Source organism: Stegodyphus dumicola, chromosome X1, assembly GCF_044657685.1.
Source record: "Stegodyphus dumicola isolate Sdum_Otavi_A_Nest chromosome X1, ASM4465768v1".
Classification (NCBI taxonomy): Eukaryota; Metazoa; Arthropoda; class Arachnida; order Araneae; family Eresidae; genus Stegodyphus; species Stegodyphus dumicola.
In genome coordinates, this window is record NC_140780.1 from 90,406,998 (window position 1) to 90,424,027 (window position 17,030).

Consider the following 17,030-nt stretch of genomic DNA (forward strand, 5'->3'; position numbering starts at 1 on the left):
TTGCAGTTTCTGATGTAATTTAATAGATGGTTTAATTACTTTCACTTATCTTAATTAGTACACAACAAAGAAATGATAAAATTTTCTGTACCTGGATTTTTACATGTGAATTGATTAACAAAATTAATATGGTCCTTACCTTTCTGCCTTTTCATTAATTCAAGAGCCCATTCGGCTTTCAAATGCCACAATAGCGTCCTTGGCTGAAGATTATTCCTCTTATACTTTTTCCCCGACTAGTGTATTTATTCTTTCATTTGTTTTATACGTTTTCAATATTAATTATTTCACTGACGATTAATGCAGTCCTTTTTGAAAACATCTTGTTTGTCCCTTCATAACTTTTTCATTGCTTTCTGATGTAATGAATAAATATGAGGAAAATGCTCAACAATAACAAGAATCAAAATAAAATATAATTAGATTGTATACCTTTAATCTTAATTAAATACTTTGAAAAATATTCAGTACAATTCATTATCTTTCTCAAACACTCATAACTAATATAAATATATGATTAATATCCGATAACAGTTCTGAATTACAGGGTGATTCAAAATGGTTGACCGATTGCAGAAGGGCATAATTCTGGAGGTATGAATCCAGCGTCAATTTAACATACAATGAAATGAAAAAAGGGAAATCGCACAATTTCAGAATATCATCAAAATACTGAAAATGCATCTTTAACGAAGTGTTTAATTAACGTATTCTTGGAAAGGATAGCAAAGCAAATGCTGAAGCAAGTATCACAAGAAAATGATAATCATCTTTTTCTGTTGAGCAAAATTAAGTCAAATAAAATCCCAATCCTGGAATCTGGACAACCACTTGGAACAGTTTTTCTGTCATTTCATGTATTGCTTGTCCTATATATTCATGAATTCATGAATTACTCTGTAAATAAAGGTTTACATTTTTTAACCATGGATTAAACAAACGCAAAATTCTGTCACAGACTGACCTTGGCTTTAAAGTACAACTCATACGCGTGCCGCCCAACCGGTATAATGGTTAGCGTGGCTGACTGAAGTGCCGAAGGGCCGGGGTTCGAACCCCGGAGAAAGCATGGATGTTTGTAGATGTATGGTGTCGGTGCGGCATGGCCGCACTCTAAATATGCGGTGAGCCGCAAGTCCTCTCAGGTGGTTTGTTGAAGGAGAGAGGGGTGCTCTCCATCAAAATTGGAGGCCGAATCACCTGCAAGCTGCTCAAGCCTGGTTGCCAACGACAGGCCTACCTTGCGTTTCTCGTAACGAGGAATTTCGTGGGCTTGGGCTGATGTTACTGTGAACAAGGGAGTATAACAACTCTTATACGCACATGGAGGCTTCCGTGCCAGAGTTTCTCGAAATACATAGTTATTTTAACAGATCAGTCTAAGATTGAATTTCGCATTAATTTAATTCCCATCGGCATATTCCCTTTCAGCACACAGCTATCTAAAACATCATCAATACAAAATGGTTGAACATTAAAATGTTTAAATGTCCTATTTCATCGGAAAATTGTGCTATTGTTAAGAGAAGGGGGGAGGAAAAAGGTAGTTAATTGTCGTGGGAAACTTTAATAATACACAAACAATTATTTTTTACCATATGTCGGTAAGCTTTGTAAGTTGTTATGCTAGTTGGATTTACTGCAGCAAAATCTAAAAATAATTAGCAGCGTATATTCTAAACTTATCTCCTTCTATGGAGGGGGAAGACTACATACTATTGAATTCAATGTTTATTACCACAGATGGAATGAAGTATGATTTATCGCATTTGCTTTTTAAATAATGATCAAGCATTAATTATTCACAATGAAAAACACATAGATCAGTTACATGCATATATATTTAAATGAAAGACAAATTTCAAAATGGAAAAAAAAAAATTTAGGCCATTCAAAAATAATGTAATCAAGCGCTAAAACAACTTCAATTGAATCTTAAATTACAATAAATCAATCAATTACTTCCAACGACCACGTAAAAAATACTTCATTTAGCTACTTCTTCATTTAAATAGTTTTTACGGTAAAGCCCATTTTGCTAAAAACACGTAAAAAATTCTTCACACGTTTCTGCTTTAGCTTAAAATCTTTTTCCCAGAGAAATTCAAGAGAATTCAAATTATTAAAAATTTGGTACTCGACTTTATTCATTTGAAAATTACGGGAATTAGTAAGAATATTACAAAACATTTCTACAAAATTACTTTCTTTTAACCTAGTTTTGATAAAATTACATTTAATAAAATTTTCAAAAACGCAAATCCTTTTTCCTGCCAAAATTACTTTACGCAAATCTGTTTCAAATACAATAAGAATACTAGTAGCTTAAACAACCAAACCTCACGATACCACTAGTTATAGACAAAGTTGTTTTCTGTCAGGAAATTTGATTACTGGTGTAGATCAATAAATTATTCAATTTATTGATCTACACCAGTGGTTCTCAACCTTTTGACTAACGTGTACCATCTAAACAAAAACTGAAAACCTTTAGTACCACCACTAATATAAAGTACTACTACCACCACCATTCTTGAACAAAGCTCAGATCGCATAAATTTACGAGTGTTAGAGAAAACACTCAATCAGGATGTTGGGGTTTTAATTTTTGAATTTAACAGTTAAAAATATTTTGCTTCTTTGCGTACCACCTATTTTTCTCTTGCGTACCACCGGTTGAGAACCCCTGATCTACACCATAAACACATCCTACTGGTAATCTACAATTTGTTGAAGATCATGCTTTTAAAGATATTATTAAAAAATGAGTTTAAGGCAGTTCCTAAATTGCATAAAATTTTTTGCCATAAAAGTATTAAAGACAACCTTGATGAATTCGTTTTTTTAAGATCAGCTACCAGCTCAGCTTTCCCACCGAAGCTTTCTTCGAATGGAAAAATAAAGCTCTCTGCTACAAGGAAAATGAGCTTAACTAAATCAAACAACTTTGAAAGGCGGATTAACTGGCCCAATTTACTTTGCAGAATTAAATAGATAAAAAAAAAAATCTATCATCAGCAGATTTGACAAAGCCAGCAACAATTTTAGCATTATTTGCCAAAAAAAAAAAAAAAAAAAAAAAAAAAAAAAAAAAAATCTTACGAGCTTATTGAGCAAAACTTCATCGTCCTGTTACCTATGAAAAAGTTCATGCCACTAAAAAATCCACACTGAACAAACTAATTACTTTCCATGGAATACAACAGATTCTTCAACCTGTATGCTTTATCTAAGTTTAAGAAAAAGCCCTTTAAATTTCGCTTTATTACCAATGGAACCAACAACCATAAAAAAGTCATCGAATTTGTTTTTCCTCAATAACTTAAACAAAATTTATTAGCAATTTTCTGGGAAATGAATCCAAATTGCAATTTCTGCTGGATTACTAAAAATAATGAAAAGTAATTAATACCCCAAAACATTCCAATTAAAGACACTAAATTTTACCACTTTCAAAATTTGCACTTTCGCTTACAGAAATTTAAAACAGCTTTTTATAATTACTAATAAATTTTCCACAATTTTATTCAAATCATTGAAAATAATAAATGGAAAGACTTTCTACTTTGCACCTTATTTCACAACTGTTAAATTTAATGGCAATATTAATAATCCAGGTAATTCAAGGAGTCTTAATCTATGTAAAGCCACCATTCTTAAATTTTGCATTTCTACTACTACATACTTTATGTCACAAAAGAAGTTTTTTCTAATTATTCTTATCAAGTTTAATCAGTTTAAAATTTCTTTCTAGATTTCTACTATGCAGGCAAATATATTTTTTTCATTTCAAAACTTTTGCTAGTCATGTTACAGATTTTAAGAACTATTTTTATTTTATATTTTTTGATCAAATTTTCATTTCTTTTTTCATATGTTGGATTACATCTGTTTTAAATGTTTCTGGACTCGGTTCACTAAAACTGTAAATTTTAATCAGATTTTTAAGCTTTATTGCTTGTTCATGATTTATGCGATTATTTTTTAAGCAATAAGCTTTCTTTTTAAGCAATTGTTTGTCATAAAGTATTTATTTAAACTAAGTAGAGACAAGGAATTATTTTTTTTCCTTTTACAGCCGCGCGATTTAATTTTAATTTTAATTTTTTAGTTAATCGATCTGAGGGAGAAAAACTTTTTTATAATGCATACCGATTCAGGCTTAAGTAACACAGGTATTAAGCTACAGCTAAGGGAAAGTTTCCTGTTATTAAACAAAAGAATGAAAAATCTTAAGCAATACAAAAACAAATCAAAAGCTCCCTCTCTTTGTTCTAAAGTGAGTCCCACCCGAAAAAATGCATACACTTCGAGACTGACTCAGAATTATTTCATTAAGGAAATTCTGATAGATTCCAGCGTTCCTGTTACTGGGGAAAAGATGGATGCAAAGTATGACACTACAAGGACCCATGGGAGGAATACCTTTAATTCAGTACATTGCCCCCCACACAATAATGGGTGACTGAGGAGAAAACGCAAAACCCATATAATTTATTACAGGTAATTATCAATTATTATTAACAATAATAATTAACATTAGGAATTATTCTTGTTAATAATTGACTTATTAATAATTATTCAAGACTTAACAAGATTTTCTGAGCAAGAACCTTGAAAAACAACAATGCCACTGCGCGGAATTGAACTCGAAATCCGCTAACTGTTAGGTAGAGCTGCTCCGTAATTACATCCCTTTACGATGTTCTCGCTTTTAATTAATGAACTATGGTGCAACATTTTCAAAAAAATTTATTTGCAATATAAGAAGATCCAAAAACTTAATTACATTAAATGCAGTTGTCATCGCTCCTCAGCGGTGTTAATTACTTAGGTAACAATTATTCTAAAAAATATGCTTTAAAGGAAGATGGCGTTTCACTACGAATTAAGATCAAGCACAAAAAATCACATAGTTTCACTGATTGATAGTTTTAAAACAGTTTAATATACTAATTACCTAAATGAAATGAATTAAAACTCGCATCACAAGACAATCATTTATAATAAAAATTATGCGACAAATCCTTCTCAATTTCCTTGTCTCCGCGTTACCTACTCTTATTATTTTTAGCACTGAAGTAACGCAAACCTAGGTTTTGAATAAAATAATCGCCCAAATGAATAATAATAATTTTTCTCATCGCAGAAAGTCCAAATTGCTTTCTTAGCAATATTCAGGGGAAAATACACAAATTTCGAAATTCGTCTTAATGTCACTTTTATTCGTAAAGTTCTTTTGCACACTTTTGTGACCGCTCCTAAACTTCCGTGATTGTAAGCACATTCGTTTCTCGAATTCACGATAGCGTCTAAAAATTGGTCTTAAAAATTATTCGCTCAATCGGCAACCGCTAAATCAATGAAATCTACAGAAATTTTACTGAAATCTAAGAATTTTTGAGATGAGAGATGCATTTTAATAATAATAATGGAAAGGAATTCTCGCCTTACTCAGCGAGTAAACAAATTCAGATGGTGCTGCCATCTATATCCGAGATAGGGTACAAAAGACTACCACAACCTCCGGGAAATGTTAATCAAGTAAAATCTTAAAATTTAACGTTTAAATGCCATTTTTGGATCACAAATTCAAAAAATAATGAACTGAAAACATCCCGTGATAAGGAAATGAATAAGAATATCTCTTAACTATAATAATCTATAGAATTTTAATAAAACAGAAAACCGTTTTTTAAATACACTAATCAAAAAAATGAAGATTTACAAAATTTGCAACCTTTTAAAAGGTTTTAGAAGATAAAAAAAAGCATTTACCATCCTAAGGATATTTCACATTTGACAATAAAACTTGGTGACTTAGTTAAAATAGCACAGCGAAAACACATGCAAAAGAAAAATATGCAATTTTTTTTTAAAAAAATTGTTTACATTTTCAGACTCATAAAATTCTTAACGATTTTTACCCTCTATGATTACCGACTTCATTTTAGCATTACTACCACCAGAACACAAAGACGTGATTAGATGTATAGACATGAATAATTAGTAACATATATTCTCATTTTCTTATATCTAGCCAAATCCAGATAAGTTATTTAGGTATTACAGAAGTGACATGACAATGAGAAACATGGCGAATGCAAAGTAGGAATAAAGCCAGGGTTAAACATGATGTTGTTGTTTCTTCAGTCGTTTACTTTTAGGAGTGTAGTAAAAAGATCCATTGTGCGAGAAACTGGAAAGCATCCAAACAGTTCATCAGTAATGGCAAACATCTAAGAACAGATACTAAATAATATCCGTCTAAGACAAATGAGAAAATCAGAAACAGTGCCACTAAAAAGCTCTTCTTGATACATTTTAAAAGTGTTTACAATTAGCCCCCCCCCAAAAAAAAGAAAGAAAGAAAAAGAAAACCTTAGATAGATGAAGATTTTGAGGATGATTAGACGAAGGGACTTCTTTCGTCACCCTCAATCGACATAGGTTTTTACTCAAAATCTAAGCCTATTTAAGGTTACTTTTTTTGTCTAATTTAAATCATACGTTGGCTAATTTCTCTTCAGGTTGGATTTAAAAAGGCGCTAGGTTTTGACATATTGCTTTTTGATATCAAAGTCTTGCATAACATTTTCAAGAACCACGGAAACAAATTTAAGAATTTTTTTCCTCAAACCAATAACAATTCACTTGATGATTAGTAATTAATAAAAGGTACATAATACCAATATCAGCCACTTTCGCAGTCCATAAACCAGGAAACACGATCAATAACATGGAAGAGAAAAATCACAAAATTTAATTTTCACAATTAATTTTGCTTTAAAAAAACAAACTAAGACAGTTGTTCATCGGTGGAAAATAAATTTGAAAGACAGATGCATACAAAACTTCTAATATAATCTTTGCTCACCAGATATTAATAAACTAAAATTTAAATCATAGCTTACCAAAATAAGAAATCTATTTTAAATGCAGCAAACTAATTAATATACAATCTTTAACATAAAAGGAGAACCACCAAGAAGGAGTTAACAAAACTGCATATGCCTGTACCTTAAAAAAGAATATGCAAATGATTAACTTTTGACGGCCAATGAGCGACTAGCTGGTATATTCTAAAAGAACATTAAGATGGTGTATAAAACATACGTCATTCGAATGCAAACTTTCACGTGAATGTGGTTTCGTCAACCGACGTAGACTACACCATGCTTCGCCGACGGGTTCCTGAACAGTATGAGCAGATGTCACCATTTGAGAGTGCAGTTGAACTAAAGGAGGCAGGGTGATCAAATTGCAGAATCGCTAGACATCTGGGTCATAGGAATGCTATCATTCAGCATGTTGACATGATTGGTTGAGCCAAGGCTGTACAGAGAGTCAAGAATTTAGCGGTCGACCGAGCGACGACAGAAGGCGAGGACAGACTAATCGTCCGCTCGGCGTTCACAGTCACCGATACGTCCTTATCAATGATCTAACGTGTAACCGTGACACTAGAGACTGCACTGACATGCGACTCAGCGAAATGGGGCTGAGGTCATGGAGGCCATTGTGCTGACTGCCCCTCACCACTGCACACCGTCAGATTCTGGGCGCATTAGTACGTCGACAAGATTCTGCGCCCCGTAATATTGCCCTTCATTTCATGGACCCCTGGGCTTGTATTTCAACAGTATAATGACCGGCCGCGCATGGGACGACTTTCTAGAGCTTGTCTTCCTCCAATACTTCCCTCGCCATTACGATCGAAATACCTCTTCCCCAAAGAGCATGTTTGGGCTTTGATAAGCAAGCATCTTCCACAGTCCTTGACTCGTGCCGATCTAACTCGACAGTTCGAGCGTGTATATGGCAAACAATCTCATAGGAAGATATCCGTCAACTCTACAAGTCAATGTCCTGGCGAATAACAGCTTGCTTCAGGGCCAGAGGTGATCCAAGCCAACGCATTACTGATTCTTTTGTTCTTGCAGTCCTTCTTGAATAAAGCATTCAATTCCTATGATACTGTTAGCGTTTCATTACACGCATATCACATTTACCGATTTTCGTCTCTTTCGGATAAAATTTTCTTGGTGCATAACTTTTTATATTCATCTAGGTGTGTATGCGAGTATATATATATATATATATCGCTTTAATTAAATTTCTGTTCTTTAGAGATGATATATGAAATGCCTTCTTCAATAATAAATTATATATATACACACACACCACGAGTTCAAAAAAGATAGTTACAAGTTTCATTTCCTTAACTATTGATCCTAGACAGGTACTTCCAGTTACAAAGTTTCTCAAAACAATGTACGAAATTTTATGAGAATACTTATAGCACTCAATGTTAACCAATTTAAATATAAAATTTAAAATTTTCTTATTCGCCATTTAGAGCAAAAAGTTAAAAAACCAATGTTCAATATCTGCTGATAACTTAAACGTAAAAAGTTCTCTTTTTTGCAAATTTCGACGAGATAAAAGAAATTAATAATATCTTGGGCCAGCTACAATTAATTATTAATTCTGATTTACCCAACACTGTTTCCTTAATCAATATTTGTTTCGTAATTGCTCCTTCACCTTTTCGAAAATGTCGGAAAATCATCTGTGAATTACGTATTTACTCGAATATTTTCTTCGATAATTTATTTATTTTTAACTTTTTCATTAATTTTAGCGCTTGAAAATTGACAGGAGAAGATTACACGCTGTGTATTCTATTTCTGGTAAAAAGAGGAAAAATTCAACTTATCGGAAAGCTCATATAATTGAATGTGTTAAATATTACTACATTATAAGTATGTATGTCAATGTCACTTATTGGCTTCACGATTGTTTTTGGTACATTCTGATTATCCGTATCCACATGAAAAGTCGCCAACCAATATTGGTTATTTTAAACAAATGTTTAGAAAAATAAACGTTTGTTTGGTAATCATAAAGCTCACGGGTGCAGTTCTGTTAATAAATAATAATAAAAAGTATTTTACAAGAAAGATCATCAGAAACCATAGAAATCTGGGTACGATATTTATGCTTTAACAACTGGTGGATACGAAATACCGCGAATACCGGTTAAAATCCACGTGTGCTCAAACACATGTATGGTACGCGTATGCGGGAGTAGGTTCTTATCGCTTGAATATATGTATAAAGTCTAGGAAACTAAAATATGACAGTAGAGTAAATACAATACTTTACTTCCGGTCAAGAGCACAGGTTGAAAATTTATTAAGTCAGCAAATTTGCTCAGTAATCTTCGTGAAATTTGCGCACAAAGAATGCATGTATATATTTCAATGTAGTAACCATAATGAATATTTTACTTGTAGGGATTTATATTTTAACTAACAAGTTAAAGTTTAAACTTTCCTATAAGCCTTCATTCCCCTAATTGTTAGTGCCAGAATATTTAAATTTTGTAGCACACGTGAAGGAATGCAAATTTCTACTTTGAGAAAGTATTTAAAAGCCGAGTTTCGGTAGTAGAAAAGACAGGCTACAACCGCCATCTCTGCTGGAGATACGTTTGCCTTATTGCTAGTTCACGTGGCTTGATTGCATTTACTTGCTGCCACTAGTTTCGAAGGGGGTTTAAGTAACGGGATCTCGCTGAACCCTGTAGGTTAGTTCTATCTCTTGCTAATATCTTCAAATTTTAGTTTCGTTACTTAATTTTCAGTTACCTCCCAAGCAGAGGCGAAGTTTGTTAGCGTCGAGTTGACGCATTGTAAATTTTAAAGAGCTAATAAAGGGTACTTTAACCCTTCTCTTGCGTAGTTACTACTACTCCAGGCTTTCACACAGAAGTGCACCTGTTGGACACTACATACTAATTGGGAATGTTTCTCTACGGCGACTAAAACAAGGTTAAATTTTGTATTTTCAAAACCGGTACACCTGAATGCTGAAACTATTCTCATAAAATTTTCGAGCTTATTTTAAGAAACTTTAGAACTGAAAGTGCATATCTAGGATATATATTTAAAGTAAGAAAAAGTACATAGCTACCTCTTTAGAACATCCTGTCTGCGCATACGTATGTACAAGCGAGCACATATACAGATACATATAAAGCAATAAATAAATTGAACATAAAATACTCATGTTTAAAAAATGAGGGGAAAATCTTACATGCAACCTACCTTATTAAGCTCGGGTTCAGATGCAAAGCCCAAACCATAAACTGTATTAGCCCTGATGTCTGACCACTGGCCAAATTTTTGCGATGTTTTCGTAAAGGTCATGTTTGGCGTTATAGTGCTGTTGATAACCGCCTGGGGAGGAAAATACGTTTTTTACAAAAGAAATAAAATACTTATTAACATGCCCAATATTTTATAATTACAAACAAAAATATTTCATAGAAGCACTATATCATCAAAAATGAATAAACGATCCAAGATATTTATAGATTTGTTTCTACACGTTTTTGAGTGATGTCATTTGATAATATATAAATACTTTATAAGAATGTGCGGTCTTTTCAGAATTTAAATTACATATATAGTTAAATTACAAATATATTTAAATTACATATATTATATATAAGTGTACTACAACTGAATTACGATAAATATTTTCATTTACGTTTTAATTTTACTTTCAATTTTTACGATACTCTACCAAGTGCGCGAGATTTAACTGAGTGGGGGGCTTACCTATGTACTAACTCCAAAACACTAACGAACAATACCCAACTTTTTCCTCCTCCACTTAAAATACAAAGCATAAATAGAACAAAGAAGAACTAAGCAACTTAGTTTTCCCTTTCCGATCTTTTTAAGAACTTGGATTTCCAGAACGAGCATAGTTGCTATAAATAGTCATTTACTCTTATAAATTTGATACCTGATTCAGACTACAACCCTATAATTTCGTTTTTCAGATATTGTGAAAACCGTGCAAATAAAACAAATATTATATGAAAATCTGGTATATATTAAAATAAAAACGAATTTCTTTTACACTCCTATTGTAGTTTTATAACACATAAAAGAACAATGTGTCAGAACTTGTTTGTGCCTCACAGGGATTCGAAAATTTTGAAGTCGTAGCTTTTAGCTGTTGATGTATATGTATCAGTTTTGACATACAAAAAACTGATTGATCAGTGACATACATAAAACTGATATATAATATATATATATATATATATATCAAACATTGGATTTGAGAGAAGATACTGATATTAATTTGTAGAGTAGTTTAAATTAGTTTTCTTAACGAAATAAATATTAATAAAACTTCTTAGATGGTAAACTATCAATTTAGGTAAATAATTCTAATTTTAAAAATTCTGTTCATAAATCCAGTTAATAGTTCATAACTCTAGTTAACAGATGCTTCTAACGCCTTGGCACAGATTAATGTTCAGTGTGCAGCTTATTTTCCAATCTAGTTTGGGGCTTCAATGAAATTATTTCCAAAGAAAGAGGGTGGAATCACGCTAATATATTTTTTCTAACTGTTGTAATTTATAACACAGAGTTCGTGGGATTTATAATATATCCTATTTATAATCTTTCAGCAGTATTGGAATCAATAGCAGACACTCCTAATGTTATACATTTAAATTAATTTATATTACAACGGTTTAAATTCATTTCTTTCTTTCATTGCTATTTTTATGCTATTTTCATAATATTTCATAATGGCATATATATAAATGGAACTCCCATTTACTAAACATGTATATCTATAATTCAACACACTTTTGTGTTTACTAGTATCGTAACTTATATTTTCTTTAATACATTGTTCAAGAACTCTTCAGTCCACAACGACCTAGCTGTAAAGTCCCTAAACATTGATAGTTTCACCTAGGCTCAAATCTCGGCGAACTGGTTCGCTGTATAATAGTTTTCGTAGATCCCTTACCACTGGCAGACAGCCTTTATTCGTTTCGCCATACTCCAAATAAACCAAACTCATTAAGAGCTCTTCTTTTTCGGTATAGATTTAAAATATGGTAATATTACATGTTTTCGGCATAGAAAAACTGTTCTGCATGAAGCAATGTATATTTTTTGTTAAATCTATCATTTAAAAATACTTAATAGAATAAAAAAAAATTATGCATTGGTAATTTGCCCTTTTACCTCGGCGTATTTCTTTGCACATCCGTTTAATAACAAAAAAAATTAAGCACAGAAATTAACTCAGTTTATATGATTGATACTTCGTCGCAGTCTACGCAGAATATTTTTCAATCATAAGGATATTATCAATATATGTATTAATTCCATTCAATTTACTTAACACGATAATTCCAGAATGTAAATGCCATATTTCGAGTATTTAACTTTATGAGTTTCTCTAAGCAATAAGCTAAAAATAGGTTTTAAACCTCAAAAATTATAAATAAATAAAAATCAATTTTTGAAAAGTAAACTTTCTTATTTATTTTTTATTTGGTAAAACTTGATTAATAGCAAGAATAGGCTAACATATAAAGTATTGGATCTAAATTATTGAGAGAAGATACATTAAGTTGCAGCGCCGTTTAGACTATCTTTTTTAGATAAGTTTTAGAAAGTCTTCTTAGCACAGTAATTTAAATTTATTTAAAATAATATTTGGAATTATTTATGACTATAAATAAATAATTCCAAATATAAAATAGTACTGTTATAACAGTACTATTTTATATAATATTATGTCTTCATTTACTTTTTAATTGTTTTTTCCTTTATGTTAATTTAATAGAAACTTTACATTTTTAACACTCCATTCACATACAAACATGCTAGCATCTATCGCTAGTATCATAAAGTGTTTATAGCTTAGTTTTCGATTTTAGCACTATTGTTCCATTGCACTCGTTCCGTTGACGTTACAATGACATTTATTATTTATGCGGCCAGTCAAAGCATTGCTATTTCAAAGTATATAGATATCATTTATCATCATGACCTTGCTTGCCAAATTGGCATATCTCAGAGGTTTGCCACTAGATGCGGTATAATGTCTTTAAATTACTTTTCAAATTACAACTTTATTTAAATCAACTACTTTCAGCAATTTAACTCTCTGACTGCTCAATTTGTGAACCGAAATCGCTTCCAAAGTTATGTATTTTTTTTTTCATATTTTAAATCTATATATATATCGGAGAACTGAAAAGTGCACTTTTTCTTTCTAGAAAATATTTTTCATATACATTTTTATCATGAGAAACTAAGTTGCCAGAAAAACCAATTTCAGATGTTATCACCAAAAAAATTCTTTTTTTTAACAAATTTCAGTCGAATTACAGTTAATTTCTATTTATCGCATAATATAAAAAAGTAAAATGTATAAAATTTAAGAAAATATAAAGCGCTGAGGGAAAAATAGCTTAGAAATGCAGTTTAGTACGATAGAGTTCAGAACAGGGTTCAAGGCAAAGTCCAACTTCACAGTATTTGTACCAGATTCAATAAATCTAATTAATAATCAGTCTAATTAATAATTCAATAATTTAATTAAATAATCAAGATAATCGCTGAACGTTTTCTAGCAGCCATTTCTGTAAGAAAAAAGCGGCAAAAAGTGAAGTTTGAGCGCTAATCCCACGTGCCTTCAAAGTCGGAGTGCAGACGGAGTGCAGACGATTAGCAAATACAGTCGGAGACAGTCGGAGTGCAGACGATTAGCAAATAAAAATGGACTATCTTCTAAAGTCCTACGAACCTATGAGATACAATATGTTAGTTAGAACTTCAACATTTTTCATTTCCCCTATCCTACTAATCGTAGAAGAGTGCGCGATAAACTTAGAGATTTCCCTCGTAAATTTTTAATGCCAAGTAAAGCTATTCAAATGCCATTAAGCTTGCTGATTTCTGCCGTACTCAGAGTTCTTCCTCAAGATAATTACAGAAGTCATACAATTTCAAATGATCTTTTTAATCGATGCCCATATCAATTGAAACTGAGTGTCACTAAAATCTTTTATGTAAGGAGAAAATTTTGTCTACATATTTGGATTCAGCGACAGAAATACTGCCATATTCACATATTTTGACTCGTGTCACAATGAAAAAGTAAAAAATTTCTTACTTAATGATGTTATCCTGAAAACAGATTTTTGAAACAAATCTTACAGAATTTCTTACAGTATATCTTCATATTTTTTATTGTTGGCGCCTTTCAGCATAATTCACATAAATCAAGAAAGTATAAACTCAAAATTTAAAGCAATTTTGTTTTTCTACTGAGAATTGGGAGGTACTTACGTATTTTCCCGTCAACTATTTTTGATCCGCCCCCCCCCCAAAAAAACCCTCGTCAAGCAGTGCGATTAACTGGTTTATTGCCAATAGTCAATAAACATGACATCGTAACACGCATAGAAGATCTTCGTTTTGGTTTTATGTATCCGTGTTCTTAATACGCCACTTTAGTTTTTGTAAAGGATGATTAAAGTTAGCTTCTAGTTCTCTGTTCCTTTCTTGCATTCCGAAAAAAAAAATTACTGCTACAGTCAAGTCTGCATGAACCATTCAAATCCCTCCAGTTCATCATTAAGGATCGTCATCAAATACTTTGTAGATAATATAACCTTCAGTTCTGACCATAGCATTGCTATGCAACATCTTTTGAACGATCGGACGATCATTTTTGGCTTATTTTTCGAATGGATGAAGACTCCCCGTTCACATTCAGCTTATATGATAAGTTAGATGACCCATTATTCAGACTTTTAGCGATATATAACTGGATTTATGAGGAGATTTTAAATTCGACTTATGTACGAGTTTTCCAGATTTGGTTGAAATTTTGCAGCAGAATCGTATGTCTCAGCTTGTAAAACGGATCGCCTTATGCTCAGAAACATACGGTATATATTTGCACACATAATACAAATACATTACATAAAAAACCATACATCAGTGTACTCAAACATCAAACATAAAAATTAAAGATATTTTCTACTATGTTCAATGATAACATACACTTAGATCTCCTCACGAAGAATTATTTTGTCGAATCTGTTCATAAAATTAATGAGGCAATGGTCTGCTAGCAAATTCCTCAGATTTTGTCCTTAAATAGTTTATTTAAACACGGCAAAGCATACGACGCTGCCTGCCTAAGAGAGGGATGTCGTGGAGGATTTTCAAAGGTAAAATGGCTCGTATTTACGTGTCCTAATGCAGTCCCTATGCTTTTCGAGATTTTTAGAAATACAGAACTGCAGATTCTAGGATTATTGCTTGACACAATGATATTCATTTTTACTGAAAAAAATGTTTCACTGGCAATAAGACGAATGCGTATTATTAAGTGGGCCTAAATATGTTCTAACTGAAAATATTTCCTAGAAAGTTATTGCGAATTTAAACTGCCTGAATAAAAGAGCTGTTTACTTCAAGGAAAGGTAGAAACGACAAGCTCCTACAAAAAATTAGAAAGAACTCGCAATAAAAAACTTCATTGAAATTTCTTGGAATACAAAGTCTATTATTTCATCCAATTACTTTTGTTTACAAGCTTTATTTTTCAGGCACGAGTCAAAATCTCAAAAACTATTATTATTATTATTATATAAATATATTAACAGTGCAAGTGCTGTGAATCCATGAATTTACTGTTACTCGAATTAAGAGTAAATTCAAGGATTCACAGCACTTGCACTGTTAATATATTTATATAATTAAAGACACTTTTTATATTGTAGGTTTTATTAAAATTTATGAGTTACATTAAATTCTAAGCTAAGAAAGAAACTTTAGATTGGCGTAGCTTTGCAATAAAAATCTATCGATTTCAAAATACTAGACTAACATAGAAATACACTTTAGATTGGCGTAGCTTTGCAATAAAAAAGTGTGGTGTAGTGGTGGTGTATTTAATTATGGTAAAGCACACTAGGGCTATCTGTCTTAAGGAGAGGGATGCCTTCGTGGAGGACTTTCTATGGGAAACTGGCTCGTATACACGTTACACATGGGAAAAACACCCATGCAGCCAGCCCGTTCGCGGGATTCGAACCTCAGACCGAACTACCAGTGTTCAGCGACTTTACCGCTGAGCCGCTGGTGGGCCATTGCAATAAAAAATCTATCGATTTCCAAATATTATATTAACACGGGGTCCTCTTTTTTAGAAGCAAAGATGCTTTGCTTTTAGCAATATTTCTTTGTTCCTGAAGAAAAGGGATTCATATTAGTTGTCCTCGAAATCAATAAAGTTTAATTTAAAATCTACGTGTATTAAAGATTATCTTTTCAGCCAACTGTGAATGTGACATTCGCATGTTTCTCATCAATATAAATATAATCACAGACATTGACCGCATTTTGGTTAGTAACATTATTTCTCTGAAATTAAAGAACGGTTTTCTTTGAAAATATTCTTATTAAGCAAACATTTTATCCCTTAACAACTGATTTTAAAACGTACTCATTAAGCCCGAAATCCCTAATGTTGCAATAGAATTGTGATATACATAAATTAAGGAGCTACAAATCCATGGTATTGAATAAAACGCTGCATTTCCTTGAATGCTTCATCTAGTAACTCCCATTAGTTACTTATAATAGCCTGCAAAACTTCTCTGCGACGTAAACTAGGAATTAAAATTTTAAACTTAGAATATTTACGACAAACTATTTTATAGCTCCGTTAATCCAAATATGTCGATATGCTTTAGTAGACATCTTCCATTCCAAAACATGGCGCATCAACTTAATCATACATAATTACATTCAGCATATTAGAAATTTGCAAACACCAGGCTTAAATTCCCCATATTCTATCCACTTAACTTCGCAAACTAGATGAGATTACTTTGAATTTCAGATCTGAAATAAATGACAGTAATCTAATATTTTGCGGGGTATTTCAAGCTTGGTCTGGATTAATTCTTCAAAACGATAATTCTGTTCGTAATTCCTAGAAACCCGCGTGATGTAAGCAAATCATGAAACCTTCAGGATGATTCCACATTACATTATCAAGTGACAACGCGTGGATTTATTTTATCTAACATGCAGAATAACATACGTTATTTACTCACTCCCAAAAGTCCACATGACTGCCTTAATTTGCACTATATGAATCAAACATCATCACAT

At 32.0% G+C, this 17,030-nt stretch overlaps 1 protein-coding gene across 3 annotated transcripts in view; it reads right to left on the reverse strand.

Moving 5' to 3' along the window:
- The window catches only part of LOC118193351 (uncharacterized), a 370,168-nt gene that overhangs the window by 254,575 nt on the left and 98,563 nt on the right, over positions 1–17,030 (reverse strand). For all 3 annotated transcript variants that reach the window (XM_085807853.1, XM_085807852.1, XM_085807851.1), the window contains exon 3: positions 10,113–10,244. In XM_085807853.1, the coding sequence (XP_085663979.1) occupies positions 10,113–10,244 (132 nt within the window). The remainder of the gene's footprint in view (positions 1–10,112; positions 10,245–17,030) is intronic.